The sequence below is a fragment of the Echeneis naucrates genome, chromosome 5, assembly GCF_900963305.1.
Source record: "Echeneis naucrates chromosome 5, fEcheNa1.1, whole genome shotgun sequence".
Lineage (NCBI taxonomy): Eukaryota > Metazoa > Chordata > Actinopteri > Carangiformes > Echeneidae > Echeneis > Echeneis naucrates.
In genome coordinates, this window is record NC_042515.1 from 22,488,427 (window position 1) to 22,510,995 (window position 22,569).

Sequence of the window (22,569 nt, forward strand, 5' to 3'; positions counted from 1 at the left end):
CGCCGCTCCTCTCCGAACTCAGCTGCTGCGCTCCGCTCGACGTTTCCGGTATGACCCCTCAGCAATAAAAGTCCCAACCAGTGACTGCAGGTTGTGGCTGGTCTAAATGAGGGTCGACGTTTTAAGCCTTCACTCTTAGTTTGATCATCAAAACGATCACTTAGAAACGAATAGACTTCAGTGGCTGTACATCCTTTATTCTAAGGTGAGATGAGTAAAAACAAAGAAAAAAACAAACACAACTGTACTGATTGTGACCAATCTTTTTTAGTTGAATTAATGGAATCACAAATCTTCTAGTTCAGCCTAAACAGACAAATATGCAACTTTCCCTTAACTTTGCCTCCAAACCAGAAACTGAACCAATTTCTGCAGACTTCAGAGCAGCTTGTTTAATAAACTGGAGGAATTATAATAGAGATAACTATTTTAGTTTATTTTTATTATTGCATGTAGGATGAAATCAACAAATGGAAAATTCATTCATTCGTCTTCTACTGCTTATCCATTTCAGGGTCAGGGTGTGCTGGAACCAAGCCCAGCTCACTCTGGGTGAGGGCGGGGTCACCCTGGACAGGTCAGCAGTCCATCACAGGGCCAACAAACAGAGACAGACAGAGACCAACAACCACTCACACTCACACTCAGACCTACAGACAATTTAGAGTCAGCAGTTAACCCAAACATGATGTCTTTGGATGGTGGGAGGAAACCGGAGTACCTGGAGGAAACCCATGCAGGCACAGGGAGAATATGCAAACTCCACACAGAAAGGCCCCAGGCTGGGAACTGAACCCACAACCTTCTTGTCCACAACACTTGAATAGTGTATAATTAATATTGCCATTATACGCTAATGTACTACAGTTCTATTATTATGAAAGGAAACTCTTCACCTTTTCGCCAAAAGAAATGTTGCTAACATGACTTGAGTTTATGGCTTTTACTGTGATGAAGTATTGCATAATATTAATACTTTCGTTTGAATTGACTTGTATTTGGAAAATAAGACACTTCCATGTCTTGTTTGATTATAAATCAGGGAAGGATTCTAAATTGATATTGTAAAAGTATTGAAGGTTTCAGACCAGACAGAAATGTTCACAGTCAGCTGTCAGAAACTTGTGATGTCCCAACAAAGCAGTAATCTTTATTGGCTCAATTCCTGTCTTCTGATTGGCTTACTGGCCTGTTGTCATCAGCACTTCTGAGAGACGCTTTAGAGAGGAAATGTAAAAGTGCTCTGAGAAGATGTTTGGTTATTAAAATCAGTCTGACATCTTATGGATATCGGCACCTCAGATAAAAAGCTGGTGACGGTGATAGACACAACACACACACACAACATTCAGTAGGGTACTGTTTAACACAATGCTTACTAGGTCAAACAACAATACTTACACAAATACGAGCTCAAGTGTCAAGCAATTCCATACTTTTATTTTGAAGCCGGCATGAACGCATATCCTGATGCTCAGTGTGTATATACACACTTTCTGTGTTACAGAGGAATACTTCAACTGTTACATCTGCTGCTGGTTTTCTCCCCTCACCTTCTCTACATTACTTCATTTCTCACTTCTAAATCAATGTCTGATGTGCCTGGCTTTTATTTGTTTAATCACACTTTTTTCCCCCTCTATTTTGAATTTAATGATTAGTTTCTCATCCTTGGCTCAGTAAACTGCGGTGGTGCAACCCTAAACTGAAAAACAAATACGACTAAAGACAAAGTTCAAGTCATGGTATACTTCATATTGAACAACAGGACAGAGCTTTAGCTTCATGCTATTACTGGCAATATTAGGAATGTTAGATATGTTTATGTTCGTCAGAGTTCAGTGTCCTCTTTAAATTACTGTTCAGGTGGCACAGACTCTGATTAACTATAGATACAACACATAAGAAATCACTTTAAAAATTTCAGTATTCAATGCGTAAAAAAATATTTTAGACGATGATGAAGTTGTAAAATGTCTCACTGTAGGTACAATGTATTTTGGAGGGAAAATTAAGATATATATATATATATCTTAATTTTCCCTCCATATATATATATATATATATATATATAAGATATTTAACATTTTAACAAAAGCATTTAGTAATTTAGTATTACTCTGTTTATTCTATAATTTTACTAAGTCACCTCAGTTATATGATGACTGTGCACTGCAGATGCTGTGATTCCCCCAATAAATAAAGCTATGAGTCTGATCACAGTTTAATGACAATGAACTTCTGCTGTTTGCTGTCCTCACCAGCAAACACTTGAAGACCAATATTATCCTACAGTGACAGTCTGATATAACAGAGCTGTCTGTGAAGGATTACAGTGCAAACCCTGGCCTTGTGTCAAGAGCGAGTACGACTTCATGGGATGAGTCTGATGGAACAAATTTGGACCAAACCATAATCTCTTGATCCACTTTGGAATTTTGGCTCCAGCACTCTGTGTTCAACATCAACACATCAGTAAATTTGAGACTAGGTTGAAAAAAGTAGAATAGCTCATAAATAAGAGAATTGCATTTTGAGACATTGTATCTGATGGTGGCAACACAGAGACTGTAGCCTTCAAAGGACATAGCACATGACTCTAGCAAGACCCTCACATTTGGACTGAAATCTGGTGTGTAATACAGCTGCTCCCATTTTGAACCTTCCTGCCCAATGGGGGGTAAACCAGTCAGCGTTTTAACTCCATCCATCTCAAGACACAATCCCAGGTTTAGCTAATTAGAGCACAGAGGACTTCCTGCTGAACTGCTTTTGACCTCTGACCTTCCCTGCATTCCTCATGTCTGTCTTCCCAGGCTTCATGGATCAGATCCCTGGGAGAAGTCAGGATGGGTTAGGAGCCACGCGACTGATCAAACTCTTGCCCTGATGGTAAGGTGGTGTGAAGCCTGTCAGTGTTTGCTGTCTGAGAATGGAATGATGGGTAACTGTTGGTGGGTTAGCAGAGTCAGAAATCAGTTCACATTCTTCCAGCGACTGACTGATCAAGCCAGAGGTGTCAAGTTGAGTCAACCATTGTCAAAGGTTATGGAAGCAGGTTCGGCACAGGAACTGGAAAACCTGCCAATTTAAATCTGGTCTGTGAGCAAAGTGATAAACAACAATAAGCAACTTTTGTTTTGCTCCAAACATGAATGGCTAGTGGACAGAAAAAAAACCAAAAAAAAAACAGGCACCCAAGGGCCAAAACAATCAGGGGTCCCCTGGGCTTCAGTTGCAAAAGAACAGCAAGGATATGAGACCAACACAAAGATACACAAAATGTCTATAAACAGATGCAAACAAAGGCTGGAGAAAGGCATTACATTCCCAGCAGCTTAGTGGTAGAAGGCTGGTGAAAAAAGATTTATCTCCGCTACGCTGAAAGATAAATGAGGTTATAAAATCTTTCAACACTCCTCATGAAAGTGGCTCAAAAAACAATTTTGTGGTCAAGGTTCTGGATTAAGTACTTATTTACACCATTTGGCAGGAGAAACAAGCAGGAATAAACAAAAGACTGATGATATGAATAAAATTAAATGGCTTTTAATGGTAGAAAAGAGAAGAATTTCAATCAGTGGGAAAATTCTCTGAAAGCTCAATAAAAAATCTCGATTTTCAACAGTGACAATCATTATAAAAAATAAAGGGAAATTAATTTTAAACAAAAGAAAATGTATTATATTGGCCTGACAGTTGGAATCAGTTTGGTTTTGTTTCAAATTAAAAAGCTCAGTTTACTACCAAACTGAATTCTTGGAGGTTGTTTATTGATGAGGCAAGAGGCTGAGTGAATTCAGCGCTCCATCTTAATTCTCTCTCACTGTAGGACTTCTACCAGATAAGGATTAGTCTTCACAAACGGTACAAATTGAAGTGTTAAACCTGTATTTGTAAATTCATAAAAGGCAGCGCACTTGTTCCAATAAAGGGAATCATAGCTTTTTCACAACTTTACTTCGAAAAAAAGAAAGATCATGAAATTTAAATAGGTCATTGTGGTCAGACATAATTTGACTGGAGAATAATTACGGTATGTGTTTGACAAGTTATGAAATGTTTCTTTTATGATATTGTAAACAATACTTGGAGCGCTGAAATCAATAAATAAAAAACAGACTGTTGCCATCAATATGACATTTTAGTTAAGTATGATCCATTAACTTGGAAAAGTACACATATCCAATGCTTCAAAAAAACAAAAACAAACCAAAATGTAATGGCTTTGCTCTTTTCATTTTGTTTAAACTAGTGAAAAGAACTCCTGGCAGGAAATGTAAAGCTGCTGTCAGGATGGATTATACCAGTCATACCATCAAGGAAAAGTATATCCTCTGACCTAAGTGACATAATTTTTTGCGCATTTATTAGACTTGGGGCCCTTAATAATGATAATAACATATAAAACGTTGAGGTTTGCGTCATCATGTTATTTACTGCCCCCTTGACTTTAAGCCATTATATCTATCCACCATTCAGAGATCACAGATGATGTTGCACACTTGTGCATGAAAACTAAATTTGCACCCTGGGCATTAAGTGATTAAGTGAATAAGGGAGAAGATGAAATGTATTATTTGTGTGAAAGATCTGCAGATGGTTTGAGACAGAATATTATTTGAGGAGTTGGGCTGCATCTTTCAGTATGCAGGTTGAGTGCATAGTGACACAGAGAGAGAGAGAGAGAACAATCATGTGAATGTAGCAGTGCGCTGTAAGCACACTTTAGCCTTTGTGCTACTAGCAACCTCTGTTTGACCAGCTGTAAAAGTCATAGCACATCACTCGTATAGTCCATGATAAATAAATACATGCACACATAAAGTTAAAAGAAGTGAAACCTAATAAAGAGAGCTCACATTTCCCTGTCTCCTCTGTTCAACAATATGTGAAATGTGGAAACAGTTGCACTGCAGACAGAGAGGAGCTGTATTACCTCTGTGCATCTGATACGAGTCCAAGATTCAACTCCCAGCTGGAGAGCCACTATATATGTTGCAAGCCCATGAAGGAAACCTGCCCTCAAGATTCATTACAAACACATTTTCTGCAGCAGAAGAGGAGGAGGAGGTGCATTCTGGTTTACAGGGAACATCATGTACGAGAAAACCAGATCAGACCAGTGTGCAACTGCCTGTCATTACAAAGGGAGCAGGGATTCATTTGTGTTTGAATGATGTTAATTAACCGAGCTAGTGTCAGTTCATTCTGGCGTAAAAAGGCCGGTGTCGAAATTCATCACAGTAAAACACTGTTTCAGTAGCCAGTTGCCTCCTGTGGGGCTGTAGGATAAAATGGTGGAAGTTCTTTACTTCTGTCATGCTGTTATAAAATATCCTTATTCAGCAAATTGAACTGGAGCCTCATGACTTAAAGGTGAAACATCAACCCCAGTTGCTCCCAGTTCAGCTCCTCCTCAATGACCTTGACCAGGATGACAAACATTCTTCAGAAAAAAAGAAATCCTCTCAGCACGTCTCGGACAAAGACATCAGTGAGACCAGGCTGCCATCTAAAGGCCAGTGGCTGTCAGCAGCAGCATAGTCTGCAAAACTAAACACAGGAACACCAGAGATTGTGTGTCAGAGCAGGTGGAGATCACTTTTTTTCCCCACTCTCTTTATTGATTTTTCTCATTTTGAACATGAAACACAACAGATGGTGATGCAGACACCATACACATTTACACGTTCACGCTTACATATAAACGTCATTTAGTTATATTCACTTATACAGTATATCTCAAATGAAATGTAGGGGATATATATATATGGACTCACAGAGAGGGAATAAAACAATGTAAAAGGAACCTAAACAAAGAAAGGAATAAAACATAAATAAATAACTAAAGTAAAATAATAAAATCAAAAATTCTTTCCTTCTATTTGGGGTTGAGAGCACTTCTAAGACTTGCCATCAGACTATGTGTTGTGGTTAGTCAATAAACTGCTGCCAGATTCTACAGAACTATCTTTCCTGATTCATCAGTAAGAGTTAGATTTTCTCCAGGAGCTGGAGATCTGCCATATGATATATAAGCAATACATGAACACAACATTACACGAGTCATGTACTGCACTGGTGCAAAGGCCCTGATCTCGTTCCTAATGTGCTCCTAGACTTTTGGGTTTTACTCATCATGGTGATCTCACCTTAGTTTCTGTATTACACTGTTATAAAGTGTCAACACTGAAGACAAGGACACCGTGAGTTACACAATAAAAACGAGTATATGATGGAGCAACTGATGCTTCCTTAATGTTTCAGGTGAATGAGTGTCCCTCTAACATGAATCAAAGCGGAGAGCATTTTTAGCTCCGTCCACGCCCTCATTCTCATTTCCTTACAGAAAATGTGAGGGAAAAAAAACGTTTCCTGGTAAGTGCGCCTGACTCTACGCCTCAGGGCGTATCCCATCAATCAGTAACCACATTTAACACAATGTCAGTGGACGTAAAGTGATATTACAGACAGACCTCGGGTTACTCATTGGCAGCAAGCGCAACGTTAAAAAATATCCCAGTCATGATGAGTTCACAGCAACCTAATGACATTTGATGATGTGAGTATGGGTTTCGGCAGCAGCTTGGGATGGTCAGTGAAGAAATGGTATGCGAGGAAACCCACTAGTCATGGTGAGACTGCAAAGTCTCAGGCAAGGCTGCAGCTTCCTTTATAACCAGCTCTCTACACACAGAAGGTATTAGGTGTAATGTGAGGAGGGGAAACGAGTTACCCCTCATGCTGTGTCTCGGTCTTATTTCTAAAAACTGTTATTTTATTTTGATCTGACTGACCTAAGATTCCATGACTTTGTCTACAAAGAGGATTGCAACACACAATATGTTATTAATTTGCATGATTTTTTTTGTGCTTTTTCAACTTTATTATTCTCTATTAGTATTTAGAAATAAAGTGGGGAGACTACAACTAGTGTAAAAAATTGATCTCAGGCACATCCTCATTTATCAAATGGGCACACACACATAAACCTTTGGTTCCCTGGTTATTTTTCTTTTTTGGTTATTTGTTTTCTATCATCAGATTGTCTGAACTGCACTATAAAAGATCAGCCTTGGTGAAGTTCACGTTATATTTATAAACAACACTGAGTCAGTTCTATGCATTTGAATATGGAAGCACAGATTAGATGTGATCAGTGAAAACGATGCCTGGATGCATCATGAAATAAAAAAGATATTATTGCTGCAAGAAAGAGGTGACAAAAGGAAGAAGTGCAGTATGTGGCCGCCCAGAGATGTAAAAACAAGCATGATGCGCCATAAATGCAATACATACATTTGCAAAGCACATGTGACAGCCTGCTGATATTGTCCAACGTGTGCCTAATTTTGTTTTCAGTTACTGCTCAGTTATCAGGCAACACACGTGATGATTTGCTGATTGTAATATTACTATTGTTAGTTCTTCTTTAATGAAATACGTAATAGATCTTGGAATATTTTAAAATAGTGATTTTTTTTTTTTTTATAATTTCAAAAGTCCACAATTAAAATCATCCCGGTCACTTTTGACCTGGAACACAAGTGTTACTTTGTGTGACAGTATGAAAATGTTGTCCTTGGGAACTGTGACCCAAAGTAGTCTGTGATAAACAGTATACTGTGTTTCATCTGAAGAATTCTTAGTCAGAATAATCCACATTTCATGTTTTTTTAGAATTAAAATGAAAGGTGTGTAGGATCGGATACATGAAGCATAGCACAAGAACCTAAGCTGATTTAAAAAATCTAACGCAACAAATAGTTCCAATAATACATTGTTACAGTTTTTATAAAGAGTATTAACGTACCGGTCATTGTTAACCAGGAAAACAAAGAGGTTTAACATGTAATTGACCCAGCATGAGGGCTAAGTGGCTTTACAGAGAGGAAAGACAAGTCCACTGTGGGGTCTTCCTGTTTAAGGCCATAGCTAAGTTAAATGTCTCAACCTTATGGACTGTAGGGTAAAACAACTTGAAAAAAAACAGCATATGCAGGTTGATCGTTGAAAGATATTCTGCAAAACAAAGTTTAAATAAAAATTAAACAAAATATTTTTGAGCTAATGTTTAGTATAAACAGAACTGCCATCAAGCCCTCAAAAAGATTGGTTATTTGTGGATATTGTGAGCACATTTCTTTACTGAGAGATACAAAACGACCACAAGGAAGCGCAAAACAATCACAAAAAGATCTAAAACAACCACAATGACATAAAACCGTAGCAGAAACACAAAAGAACCCATAGAACCCACGATGTTAAACAACCGCTGAAAGATATAAAATGACAACAAAAATATGGAAAATATCTACAAAGGTGCAAAGCAACAATGATGTGTAAATTAAGTACAAAGAGACTTCAAAGAAAAATGTAACTGCAAAGAGCTGTTTAACAAGAAACAAAAAGAGCACGGAAACACAAAATAACCACAAGCAAAATGAATTTTCACTAAAAACAGTCCTCAAATTTATGGAGTTTGGGCATGAGTATTTGTGCTGAAAATAAAAAGGTAAATGAAGATTCAGATGTAATGTATTCCAGTATATTTAATATTACAGTACTGAGGTGTTAAAATTCTCTGATGTACAAATTAGGACATCAGGTCAACCCTTTACACAGTAGTTGTGGTTTTATTAAAGGGAAGCACACAAACACATAAATGAAGACATAAATGTCCACAGTCAACCTCAGCGGACAGTTTCCTCATTCCTTCATTTCCAGCAATAACCTTTGGAGTTTGCTGAGCATTGCTGCAGTAGCTTGAGTTCAGTTAAACATCAGGTTTTTGTGTTGCACCAGAGAATTAGTGATCTCATATGGCCGACAGTCCTCATCAAGATGGACATCTGCCAAATAAACCCATCAAAGCGGGAGTTGTCATGGCAGCCTGTGCAGGTGACAGTGTTTTCAGATGTGAGCCCAACAAAGGCTTCACACCAGCCCAGGTGCTATTGATCATGGCCGCCGCTTGTGGAGGCTGAATAGTCCCACACACGCAGATGATGCTATTATTCCTCCTCTGCTCTCTGATGTCGACCGTATGAATAGGCTGCTGAATTTCGACGGGATTAGTTTGATCCAGTGAGTAGTACTAAAAATATTCCCCACATCATCTCCTGGGTGTTCAAATTGTGCTGCAGCAATACAGACTTTCCACATCAAGCTGAGGCAATTAATTAAAATCATCAGATTATTGTCAGTTTTAAAACAGGAGAGCTGATTTTACAATGCAACTATAGGCTTAATTTCATTTTATGTGATATTAGCTTGCCAGAATCATAACTGCTGGAGACCTGGGGTCATGTGATTGGCTGTGTGCATACACCATGCAAGCAGCTTGGTGAATGTTCTCCATGTATGCCCTGCCTGCTAGCTGTTACCCAGCTTGTGTGCCCGAGGTCTCTGTTGCTGTACAGCTGTAATGTTAAACGAATGATTTGTTCTCGTTTCGTCCATTCTCTCTTCAATTACAGGAAGCAGCTACTTAATCACCAAACCAGGGAGACTATTCATGCCATTTCATTTCTCTTAGAAATAGGAGAGGATGGCGTCTGCTCAACAGCTCTTTGTTCAGTACAACAGCTCATGAAAACATCAGTTAGTCTAAATCTGATAAGCTTCAGGTTGTAGGTGCATTTGAAATTGCTCCAAATTAAAATATGACACAGGTGAAGATGAATTCTTACTTTATTACATCTTGTGTGAGAATTTGTCTACAGTGGTTTGACACCAAGTCATTTAGAAAGATGACCGAAGTAACTGACAGCAGTCAGTCATACTGTCCTCTAGCAGACTGAACACATCTTTTACATACACATAATGCAGAGGCGAACAGCAAGATGAAACAAACAAGTATTAAATTAATAAGAGTAAAAACTTGAGAAAATGCTTTTGTTGGAACAACATTCAGTACAACTCCTGTTTACTTTCCATTGGATTCTTCCTGAAACTGTTGTGATGCAGCAGGTGCAGGTCCTGATGTCTGCAGGCTTTTCCTGATAAGCACTTAGAGAGAACTCAGTTTTTATGCAAAGGGCAGAAAAGCCTGCTTCCTTCACACAGAGACAAACACCGAGTGCACAACTTGATTTTATCTTAAGAGACCTGGTACGTGGAATGTGTGGAATGATGATGAAAGCTCGACAAAAGAGACGTAAACACGTTCAATCTACACATACACACACCAGATTAAATAAGTTTCCATCACAAGTTGTAGCAGAGTTTCAGAACCGTGCATCTTGTCAAATCCTGTGTGTGCCAAATTAAATCTGTCCTTCTACAGTCAATTTCAATGTGTACACAGGGGAGTGAACGCGAAGTGTTTTCAGTTTGGGGTTGGACGAAGGGTTGGGCCACAACCTGGTGATTCTGCAGAGGGACATCGATCCTCACCCACCTCATTATTTTGGGTTACGGGCCAGGACGTCACAAACAGCCCAGACACACATCCACAAGGTAGTGTGTGTTGGTGCTCCTCTGAGAAAAAACACTGTTGGAGCCCAGTAGAAGTATCAGCAGAGTAACCCCGCTGTTCAGCAGGCTGTCCTCATATTAAATAACCTCAGTCAGAGACTCCAGTTCTAAGTCCTGACTTGTTCCACTTAGCTCTTAACTCCCAGTGAGCCTAACCGAGTGCTTTCACTGATTCAGATGCTGCCTGTGGTGCTAGGTTTGTCCTGAGAATCAAACGCTCTGTAAAATGAGCTATTGGAGGTGAGGCTGAGTTTGAAGGCTGACTGGGAGCCAAGATGTCATGGGTCTAGAGGAGGGTCAAATATAAGAGCAGCCTGCTAAACAAGCAGGGTTTAACCTCAGCAGCCAGCCTGGGCGATGTCCCCACCGGAGCGCTTGGTCACCTCCAAGGTGGTGAATATCTGGATGAAAAGGATGAAAAGACAACAAAGTCAAGGATGGCAGCTTTTATTTACAAATTTCAAGGACTAAATTACATTGACACACAAACGTCATTGGCAGAACATTGGGATTGTGTGTGTAATATCCAGGTTAATCAGAAGGACAAGACAATTCACAGTGATGGTCAGACCAACCTTCATCACAGATGAAGATATGTGGGCAGGAGTTTCTCAGAAAATGAAATTTTAAATAATCAAAACATCAAACACGAAGCACTTGATCTGCTTAGTGTGTTGCAATTATCACCACACTACATTAACATAATGAATGAATGATACCAAGATCTGATGCTATTCAAATTAAATATAATGAATGCACGGCATAAGAAACACATTCACCCATTATTGCAGTTTAAAATCAGAGGGAAACTGAAGAGACTAAACAGCCCAATAATAATCTAAATAATTGTTAAAGAGCACCAGCCAGCTTCACTGTCCCTGCTCTTACAGCTCAGTCAAAAAGTAGCAAAATTGCAGGGCAAGAAATATTTGTCAGGTAACAAATACTTTGTGACCTTAGCAATGCTCAATGTGCAGAGTGAATCAGAAGTTTCAGTTTGTTTGCTCTGCAATCTGTCAGGTATTATAAATATTTTAATTTCCATATCAATTTATCAAATGAGCACTGTTGATACATGGTACATTTGACCCAGACATTACCTGAACTCAATACAAGCTTGAATCATTTGAACCCCCCCATACAGTCTGGTCTATATAAAGTCATATTATAGTCATTATAGTTAAGCCTCTTTCCACTGATCCAACGCCTGGCATTTGTTGACTATGGAAAAAGACTACAATTGTCATTCAAAATGACAGATATTCAACTCCAAAAAAAAAAAAAAAAAAAAAAAAAAATCACCCTGTTAAACCTGCCAATCTTAACCCTGCTCTCTCACCTACCAAGTGCTAAGCTGAACTGAGCAACAAGGCACACTAGAATGAGAGTATGTGATGCATCCCACAAATATTTTTCACATGGAGGCTGATACTTGAGGGGGAACTCAAAGCCAGGGATGACCTGTTTTACCAATTTCAAAGGCAGCAAGCAGCTCACTATTCTATGCGTTAGGCCTGAGACACACTGCCTGCATGTGCGTCTCAGAACCTGTTTTTCATTTCATCGCCCACGTTAACGGATCAGAGCAGACACACTGTCTGCATGAGCTGCTCGGCTGCAGCGTTGCTTCATTTATAGATTTGGATTCTCGCCCATTTTTTTCCATGAGACATGAAAGGAAAACACATTAAAATTGACCTGTTCAGAATCATATAGACATCATACAATCAATAATCCATAATGTGTATCAATGTCGCAGTCATAATTTCAGATGTTTCAATAGCATGTATTAAAAAATTCTGTATTTTTTAACTGCTGTGACATATTGACAGCGCCTTGAACTGCTCCATGGTGGAAACCTGCTTCTTCTGGCTGGCTTTTGTTTTAGAAAATAGTCATACATAATGTAAAAATGCATGGCGAAAGGCAGACTTTTTCAGATGTGTGTGTCTCTTGCGCTGGACAACAAGGAACAATAAAAGAAGAGAGAGAGAGAGGAAAAAAAAACAAAACATGTTTCTGCTTCAACTTTTCACTTCGGACCTCTCCTCAAAGATGGATGATGTGGTGGTTGGAAAGCACATTGAACTTTTTGAGTCACAAAATGCACAGTGCACTGCAACACTGCCGCTGTGTTTTTCTAGCGACACTCAGGTACAAGCAGGCAGTGTGTCTCAGGGCTAAGGTGTGCGCTCTTTAAGTTTGTGTGCTTAGTCTAATGAAAAGCAGACAGAGCTTTCTCACTGCTAGTTGAAGTTGCCTCTTTGTTCAAACAAGAAAAAAGAAAAAACGAACAACTGCTAATGATTACGATATTGTTGTAAAGACATTGGAACTATAAACTAGAGAGTGAGGGATGGAAGGTGAAAAAAGTCTCTATTCTGGCCTTCAATGAGAGCAGTGTCCTTACCTCAGCACAGGTTGGGTGGATCCCAATGGTGCTGTCCAGCTGTTCCTTAGTGATTCCACATTTCATGGCTGCTCCGAAGCCCTGTGTAACCTCTCCTGCATTGGGACCCAGGTAGTGGAACCCGATGACTCGATCCTACAAAAGCAGAAACATGATCATTTATGTGATATAGGAGCTCAACAATGGCTGCTACTGTCTTAAATCATGAAACTGTACAAAGAAGTAATGACCATACATTATCGAGTTGATTGCAGATGATCTTGGAGTAGCATCTGTTGTTGTCCCTTCCGGGTACAGTGAACTCAAGAGGCCAGAACATACTGTGGTACACCTGTACAGAGACCAGAAACAGTGATGGTCCACAACTGAAACAGCAACAAACCATATGATATGAATAACACAAGTTCCTCTAAGCTCAAATGATTTTGAGCTTAAGAGGAGACATGAGACAAACCACACCAAAAAAAAAAAAAAAAATCAAAGAGTGGTAACATTTTAGAAATCTGTCCTCAGCCTGCCTGCATGCATGCATTCAGCAGCTCACATTACTGGATGGAAATAATGTAACACAATAAAGAACCTGCATCCACAACCTGGCACACAGTTAACCATGCTGATAAAGCAGACAAGATGAGCTCAGAAAACCCAAACACTATGAAAAGTTTACAAACATAACTGAGGTAGCGGAATTAAAATTAGAGTTTGCTTACATTAGAAGAAATGTGTCTACTGAAGTAAGCGGATTACAAGTTTTCACTGATTTTGGAAAACCAGATTACAAAACTGTACTCTCAACACCTACGGACTTTACTCCAGCCCATCAAGGTTCACAGTAAGGTGAACTACATCTAATGAACTAATCAGATGACAATGTGTTTGAATGTATGTGTGTGCGTGCGTGCTACCTCGATGTTGTCTTGCCCATACAGTTCAGTGGCTTTCTCCTCTGACAGGCCACACGAGCCGTACTCCATTGGGGTGAAAACAGTTGTGGGAACATTGATGTAGTCACACTGCACAAACACACAATCAATTACTGTTGGTCCTCAGGGGAAAATGAAACCTGCTGCCATACAATATCCCAGTGATTGAAGGTCCCAGGGTACCTTCAGAGTTGATCCTCCATAGAGGCGTCGTGCCAACAGCTTTCCAGCCTGGATGGCAACCGGTGTCAGCTCCCACTTGCCCTCCAGAATGTCTCCAATGGCGTAAATGTGGGGGACATTGGTTTGCTCTTCATCGTTAACTGGGATTTTTCCATTTCTAGAGGATGGCACAGAGTTCAGGAAAAACAAGCCATACTTCGTTTAAATGTCCTGCATTGTGTAACAATTTATTTTGGCCCCACTAAATAAATATGAAAACGAAACACTAAATGAAATTCAACCCATAATCACATTTGTCATTTACTAATAATCATTCTGACTGCAAATGACAAGCTCTAAACTACAGGCAACACTTAAATATAGGTATAAATATATTTGGCCAAAGGAACAGTAACAGAACAGTGCAAATACATCTCAAGGTGCCAATCACATAATCTACTTCACAGCAGGATAAAAAATAAATAAATAAAATAAATAAATAAATAAATAAATAAATACAAAATGATCGACTATCTCATTGCCCTTGAACACAGGTGCTGGGAGGCTGAGTTGTTGCTTCGTCTAAATACTACTATGGTCACAAGACTGGGCCATATGACTCAGAGTGCTCTCTAAAGCCAACCTCATGCTGTCTTAATCTCTTTGCCTGATAGCCTGAATGGTTGAGTCATTCACTAAACAGTGTGAAGAAATTATATAAAAAAAAACAAAAACAAAAACAAAAACCTGCAATTCCCAAAAATGTTTTCATCTAAATGCAAAGCATTACCACCCAATTAGATCACTTTAGCTTAACTCTAAAACTCTGGAGTTTTCTAGTTTCCAGAAAAAAAATAAAAAATAAAAAATAAATAAATAAATAAAAAAAAAACAAAACAAAACAAAACAAAACAAACCCCACACACACACCTCTCTCGTTGAGGCATCAGACAATAAAATAAAGACATGAGCACATATAGAATCTTTGATCATTTATTTTTCCCTTCATTAAAACCCTGATACATTTCAGGTCCTTCACCTGACATGATTGAGACACCCCTCCTCCCTCCTATTCAAACCCCCAAGCACACTCACACACCACCCATGCGGAGCCATGAGATGGCAATAACTGCTGAATCATTGTGACTGTACTATGATACTATGAGCCTTAAAGGCACAGGCTGCCGTTTGCAAGAGACATGAACGCATTTAAAAAAAAAAAAAAAAAAAAAAAAAAAACCCACATGCACACAGAAAATACACTTACTTGGAGTTGACTTTAACCCCAATCTTGTCCAGACCAATCTTGCCTGTGCATGCATCTCGACCCACTGCTATCAACACCTTAAGAGAAACAAAAGTGCTTGTTTAGTTCACACACAGGCCTCAGTCAGTCATGCTTATTCTTCATTTGCACAAGGATTACTAATAAACATAAAAATGCATCATATTAATGGTTTAAAAGAAAAAAAAAACAAAAAAACAAACCAAACAAAAACACCCTATGCACCTGGCCTTTGATTTCAAAGAATAATGTGAAATTTAAAGACAAAAAGGCACAAACATATAGCTTGGTATCCATAAAAATATAAAAATGGTGGAGCCCTGAATTGTGAAACAACTGAATAATGAAAAAGTCATCATAATATAATATGAATGAATTCATTTTCAAATCAATGACTTCATCGGGATATATTTTTTATAAAAAAAAAAAAAAAAAAAAAAAAAAAAAAAAAAAAAAGTATACAGCAAAATTACACTGTAAAGAGTAAATATGGCAAAATGTCAACTCAATTTTGAATCAATGATCTGCATTAGTTCCTGCTGTAAATAACACAGCACATAGAAGGGGTTTATCTTTTATTTATTTTTTAAAGCACAATATCTTTCCTAATGCCGAGCCTGGTCTTTTTGTTCAGCATCAAATTGACGACAAAGTTAGCAGCAGTTAGTTCGCTGGAACATGCCTGAAAGCTAAGCTTGTGCTAATTCAAAAAGAGGCTTTGGTACTGATTTAAAACAAACAACTGGTTGATTAAGAAATAGGGTCTTTTTTTAAACTTAAAGTGATGACTTTTATAAAATCTCATTACAAGTAATGATAATTATCTTGTAATCTAGTCTATGGTAACCATAATGGAAGTTTAATGAAAGATGAAATGACAAATCGGTACACACAGTGTTGTACTCGCCCTCGATGAATTCATTGGTTTCTGTGGATTTTGCTGTCACCCTCAGTTTTCCAGGAGTTCCTGCTTCCAGCTCCTCTACCTGGAAGCAAACAAAGATGTGTGTTTATGGTGCAATAAGGTAATAAAATAAACCTTATTACATTCAGGTCAGCCTGTCAGCATCCTTTTGCCTAATGCAGGATTTACAGATTTTCAAAGGTTATACTCATATCAAAATCAGCCCAATGCAAATAAACATGGTTTTAAGTACTTTTACTTTTGTTCTTATACACAAATACACACCCAGACGGATGCACACATACAACCCTCACCTTTACTGGAACAAATTTGCGGAGGAACTTAACACCATGCTCCTCCATGTGCTCTCCAGCACGATTGGCCATTTCCTGGTCAAAGCCCCTCAGCAGAATAGACCGGACCATGATGGTGACGTCAAGACCCAATCCAGCCAGGAAACCACCACACTCCAGAGCCACGTATGATGCTCCAATCACCAGGGTCTTTCCCGGGCAGTACGCCAATGAGAAGAGGTCATCACTTTGGGAAGAACAAAGGCACAGATCAAAGCAAATCAGATTTATTTGTATAGTGCCAAATCATAACCAAGTTACATCAAGGGACTTAACATATAGCAGCTCTAGACCAAAACCTTCATAATAATTATTGAAAGAGACCCAACAGATCCCCCCATGAACAAGCATGTTGTTATGCAGGGGGGTGTGAGCGTGAGTGTGAGAGCTATGAGCAGCTATAAGCAAACAGAGGAATTTGGGCTTAACACAAAATTAGTTACCACATTCTTAAAATATACTCCCCAGTATTGGCGAAGAGAAGAAAAGAAAAAGCCTGACATTGTGCTCTCACCTGGTGATGCAGTACTCTTTGTCCCCAGGAATGCCCAGGTAGCGCGGCCTCTCACCTGTGGCTAAGACAAATTTTGCCGCAGTGTAATATGTCTCTTTCCCCCGTTTGTTCGTCGCCTGCAAGACAAAACACAAACTGAGGCTTAGTGATACCATGGAGGCAGAGCGGTACAATGTACAGTTATGACTGAATCGTTGAGGAAGAAACTTCATGTCAATGATATGGAGGAAATTTTAAACACTTATTAGCTTTGGCTGCAGCTTAGTGATATAATCACAAAGAAGAAGGTAGTGAGGCTTATGAAAGTCTGCTTAAGAAAACTTAGCAAAAATAAGACATTTTTATTCCATGTAAATTGCTCAACATGACTATTGATGAAATCTTTGGAATGGTAATTCAGCCAACTATGTAGAGAGAAAAAGCACAATGGATGATATTAAGTGCTAGCCATTAAGTCTTCTACGGGCTTAACTAAATTAGAAATCCCACTTAAATATTTTTCACACTCATAAGATTTCGGGACTCATCTACCTTGATTTTGTGGGGTTCAATGAATTCTGCGTAGGCGTTAACATAGTTGACATTCTTGTCTCTCAGTGACACCCTGTAGCCCCAGTTTAATGAGCCGATGTAGTTGTTCACTGCCGATTTCATTGTGTCCCAGTTGTGTTTCACTGAGAACAGACAGACCCCCATTAGTGTGATGACAACAAGAGAATGACCACACATCAAACTGGCCACAACAAGCTAGTGACCCTTCAAACTACCTGGTTTGGTACTCGAGTACTCACCTGTCTCGTCAAACTCCCAGCCGTACTTGCGTGCATCCTGCATGGCTGTGCCCAACATGGCTGTCTGGTGCATCAGCTTTTTGGGAATGCAGCCTACATTCACACAAGTTCCACCGAGACCTAGTCATAACAACAAAGCACAGTAACGACACACAGAAATCGTGAATTGGCCAGATTAAATTCAGATAAATACCGTTTCAGGAGTATCTCACTGAGTGAAATGATCTTACCCCAGGTGGTTCCTTTTGGTGTGGGCTCAACATAGTCTAGCACCATGACCTTCTTCCCCAGTAGAGCAGCTTCCTGTCATCAACAGAACCAGTATTACTGCAACATTACATCCATTTACCAATATGCTTCTGCAATCTCTTTGAAGGCTGACATAAAACTATTACTTCTCATAACATCACTTGCAGTTTCATTCTAATTCTGACAAAATCTCAACCACAAAATTGCACAACAGGGCAACAGTAACAAGGAGTCAGCTCAACACTGTAATGAGCTGCCGCTTATCTTGTTACCTTTGAGCAGGCCAGTCCTCCAGATCCTCCTCCGATGACAATCAGGTCATAGTCATAGGACTCATTGTCACCACTCAGCAGCTGCTGCAAGCTGCCGTCTTTGTGAGCCTGACAGAGACATGAACACAGTACTTAGTAACTCAATATGCATAGGTTCAAATATAGTAAGGAATGGGAAGAAAAACAAACTAACAACAAAAAAAAAAAGAAAGATTGTCCATAAAGACCAGATTGATTTTCATTTAAATAATTGAATTTATACGAATGACAGTTTGAGCTCAGTGACTTTTACAACAATAGGGTATGTGAGGCTTTAACTCCATTTGTCTTGCATGACCAGCCTTTGTCCCTCATGTGAGCAGATTTCATTGAGCAAGAGAATGAAGACGCTAAAGAGTTGGTCAAAAACAGATCTGTATGCAAGATGTGCAATATGAAACCATCTGCTTGATATTCGTACCAAAATTTATGGTCGTGTTGAATACCCGGCGCATTTAATTAACTGGTTTGGGGCCTAGTCTCAAAGCAAACATCAATATATGAACCAGGAACAGTTCACAACATTAGTTCTGAGAGTATTGTTTCTATTAAAGCAAGAGTGTAATCACAACTGAAATATCTATTCATACTAAATAAAACTGGTGGGGGGGAGGAAAAAAAAAAAAAAACAAAACAAAAAACACAAAACACATAGCATCAGGACCCTATGAATTGACATGAATCAATTGAGGAATGGTGGCAGCACTGATTTTGTACTTTTGTTTGTCTGTTAAAAATGTGCATACCTGAAAGTGTCAACAACTTTTCACCATTGCCTGCAATTCAATGTGTAAATATTTAGTAATAAAGAGAAACTGAAGGGTTTAGGAGATAATTGCAAGTTGCTGCACCGGGCCCACTGATGCAGTACTCTACCTAAAATCTGCAAATCCAGTGTGTTTGAATAATTCTTGAATTTGAATGTGCCAAGCTTCCCAAGGCTTCATGTATTAGTTGATATGCTTGGCTCACTGGCATGAGGTCTTGGCACACTAAATGTTCAGTCACTGTTGTGTCAAAGTTCTATTGGGTACTCCATTACTCTGTGCTGGAAGAAACTATGCTCAAGTGCACTTCACTTCATGAGTCCTTTTCATGTAAATAAAAAATTATGGGTTTGAACTTTAAAATCAGCCGAACAGGTTTGATTGTTCATTTTTTTGGCATCTCAATGATAAAGTAGCATTTCAAGACAATAATGTAAAAGATAAACATTTGCAGTGATGTTTAGTACAATGATTTGGAGGACCAAAGAAATGACAGTCAAATAAATACATTTGTTCCTTACTTGCATTGTTTTGTCACAGCCCCCAAGGTGCGTCTTATTGATGAAGACATTAGGGACAGTTTTCTGTCCAGTCATCTCGAGCAGCATCTCCTGATAGTTGGTTCCATCCTCTGGACAAAACAAATTTTAATTTTGTTTACATACAAGTTCATAGAGCTGTGGAAAACTAGCCCTTACTTCCTTTTATCTGCTTTTCATATTTCCTTTGGACTGTATTTGAATGATTCAAAACAGGTCAAACAAATATATGGATACTACTAAGTAGCTATGCCTTTTATTCAATATTATACGGTAACAGTAAAAAGCAACCTTTTGAGTATTATTATGACACTTAAGCAGGAAGAGCATGCACTAAAATAAATCTGTATGTCATTACGTTATCCCACAGTGAACTTTACTTCTCCAGTCACTAACAATTGCAATGGAGCAATATTTCAGTTACGCTCAGTCTAACATCCTTCACCCATTGAAACAGGACTGCAACCACTCAAACAAATCTTTACTTCAGAATTGATAACTTATATTGTGATGGGGTTTAAATAGCTGATTATCACCTTCCGTGCCATGCTTCTTTCGACATATAGGCTTATACAACTTGGAAAGACAAAGTGGAGAGGTTGACATTTTGTGAGATATGGCATGAAGCCAACAGATCCACAGTGAATGACTCAGCATGTTTCATCGTGCTGCAATAGAGGACCACTGTAAAGTTGGTCCAAAAACATCCCTCCAGTACTACTACAAAAGGAAGGGACAATTAATCTAGTGTGTTGGCAGAAATATGACAAATTATACACACAACTTAATAACTGAATATCATTTTAAACTAACGTACTTCTGGTCTGTTTATGCACTATTCCCCAGATATGGGTCGTAATTAGATGTGCTTTTTAATATATATATATATATATATATATACGCATATATACATATACATACATACATATACACACACACATTATGGTTAGTTATGTTGATAATGTTAAAGAAGGAAACATAGCGAGTTAAAGTCAAATATTAATGTACCAAAATTGATATTAGTTAGAGGAGCATAAACTGAACTTTGCTTTGGAAGTCCATTATATATGTGTGAAAGGTATAACCCCGTCAAACAGGGCTTCTTCTAACTCAAACGTAATAAGACGATCGTACCTAAGAGATCCAACTCCAACACATTACACTCGACTTTCAGCTCTGTGAATAGGTCTTTTACCTGGGGAAACACAAAAGAAAACGGGACATATTCATTTCCTTTGTGACATGGTGTATATCATTTCAACGGGCACAAAACACTCCGTTGCACCCTGTGATGTTAGCTGAACGTTAACTTTCACACACTTTGCCGGGAAACTGAGGTACGCCATTATTTCAACTAGTCGCAACAGTGTAGAGGTTATCTGACCGCTCGGCGCCTCGTTACGCCGGTGGGCGACAGCATTTAATCACAGCAGCACAAAAAACAAAACCTTAGGAGATACGTTATTAGGTGGACTTACAGACACACTGGTGCTGCTTAGTAAACAGGCCGAAAGCCATGTTATTGAAAATATGACTGCCCCGTTAAGTATTAAGCTAGCTAAAAGCTATAAATTATGTAACTTTCCCACACGCTTGCAGGCTGTTAACCGGCTGACCCGCTGGAAAAAAACTTCACAGCAGCTGGTATTTATCGCTGCGGCGGGTCGAGACCTTTTGTGCTTTTAGTCACTTTTTAACAGTAAACTTTGTATTCACGCGTAAACGTGTCAAACCGGCTGGCCACGTTCATGTAACAAGGCCGAGCCCAGCACTTAGACCGAGCCCGTCTACTTCGCGGGAGAAAATGGAAGTTTCTCCCGGCACAGGCGACCCCCCCCCCCCCCCACCACCCCGCAGCCCGCCACCCTCCGCTTCAACTTACCTTCACACAATACGGACAGTAGCTTTTGCTGAAAACCATCACTTGGTTAGAGTCAATGAGCTGCTGTATCCGACATCTGAGTTCATTCTTCCCCGCGTCATTTTCGACAGGAGGCATTTTGACGGTATTTCCGTCTGCCTGCGCTGGACGAGCTTCGACAGACGGCTGACTGGACGAGGCGTGAACAACTAAACGAAGCCGCTCCGAATCTCTCCGCCACTGCTCGAATATGTCTCGGTCCTTTCCTCCGAGGGGGGGGTTACTAAAGGGCGGCCGGGCAGCGCGTCGGCCGTCAGCTCCTCTTCCTCTGCTGTCTGCAGCACCCGCGCCAAGCGTCTTATTATTACTACACCCGACCCGCTGGGTGCACTCGATTTGTGTCACCTAGTTACCCGCCTTTTACGTTGCTAATGATGGCCAGCACTCCGCCCACACGCTCAACGTCGTGTTACAAAACGCACCTCCCCACAAGACGTCACGTCGTTGCCTATTTGAAAGCGGTGAGAGCATAAAAGTTTTAATCGCCATATATACACACACACGCAAGCACGCGCACACACACGGACACCGGCTCTAACGCCGATTATTACTGACGCAAGAGATTTGAGATTTTTGTCCTCATGTTGTCTTGACTGGGCTGATAAGTGCATAGGTAAATAGGTGGTTGTTTAGCTCCACCTGCTGGTGGAAATATCCAGTAAATCGACTAGTAACAGGTGTAGCGTATGTTCCTACTCATGAGCACACGGACGTTTTTGCACTGTTGCGCAGTAATTCCTTTGCTCCAACTTAATTCCAACGTATTGCTCTGTGGAGTCCCCCGCGTGTCGGTGTACATTCCCATAACATTCTCCAGTGTTTTGTTTTTTTTTTATTTACATAACTATCTAACAAAAAAGTGATCTTAAAGCACACGCGGGGTGGTGATGAGGACTAAAGGCTCAAAATTAGATTAAGCGGTGGGCCCTTAAAACTTTTATTTCAAAAGTTTCAAATT

At 39.5% G+C, this 22,569-nt stretch overlaps 1 protein-coding gene across 2 annotated transcripts; it reads right to left on the minus strand.

The window, feature by feature from the left end:
- Positions 1 to 9,678: 9,678 nt before the first annotated feature.
- On the minus strand, positions 9,679 to 21,962 carry txnrd3 (thioredoxin reductase 3). 2 transcript variants are annotated; one of them, XM_029502498.1, is made up of 16 exons: positions 21,573 to 21,959; positions 20,825 to 20,885; positions 19,673 to 19,782; positions 18,346 to 18,453; positions 18,055 to 18,127; positions 17,825 to 17,944; positions 17,565 to 17,707; positions 17,034 to 17,149; positions 16,481 to 16,706; positions 16,156 to 16,248; positions 15,245 to 15,321; positions 13,999 to 14,155; positions 13,798 to 13,905; positions 13,128 to 13,223; positions 12,893 to 13,027; positions 9,679 to 10,883 (listed from the first exon to the last, which is right to left on the minus strand). In XM_029502498.1, exons 1-16 carry the CDS (start codon positions 21,687 to 21,689, stop codon positions 10,821 to 10,823), a joined length of 1,803 nt encoding a protein of 600 aa, XP_029358358.1. In that variant the 5' UTR covers positions 21,690 to 21,959; the 3' UTR covers positions 9,679 to 10,820. The 2 variants fall into 2 exon arrangements, with proteins under 2 accessions (XP_029358358.1, XP_029358359.1); XM_029502499.1 differs by lacking the exon at positions 13,798 to 13,905 and having other exon boundaries at positions 21,573 to 21,962.
- Between the last annotated feature and the right edge of the window lie 607 nt (positions 21,963 to 22,569).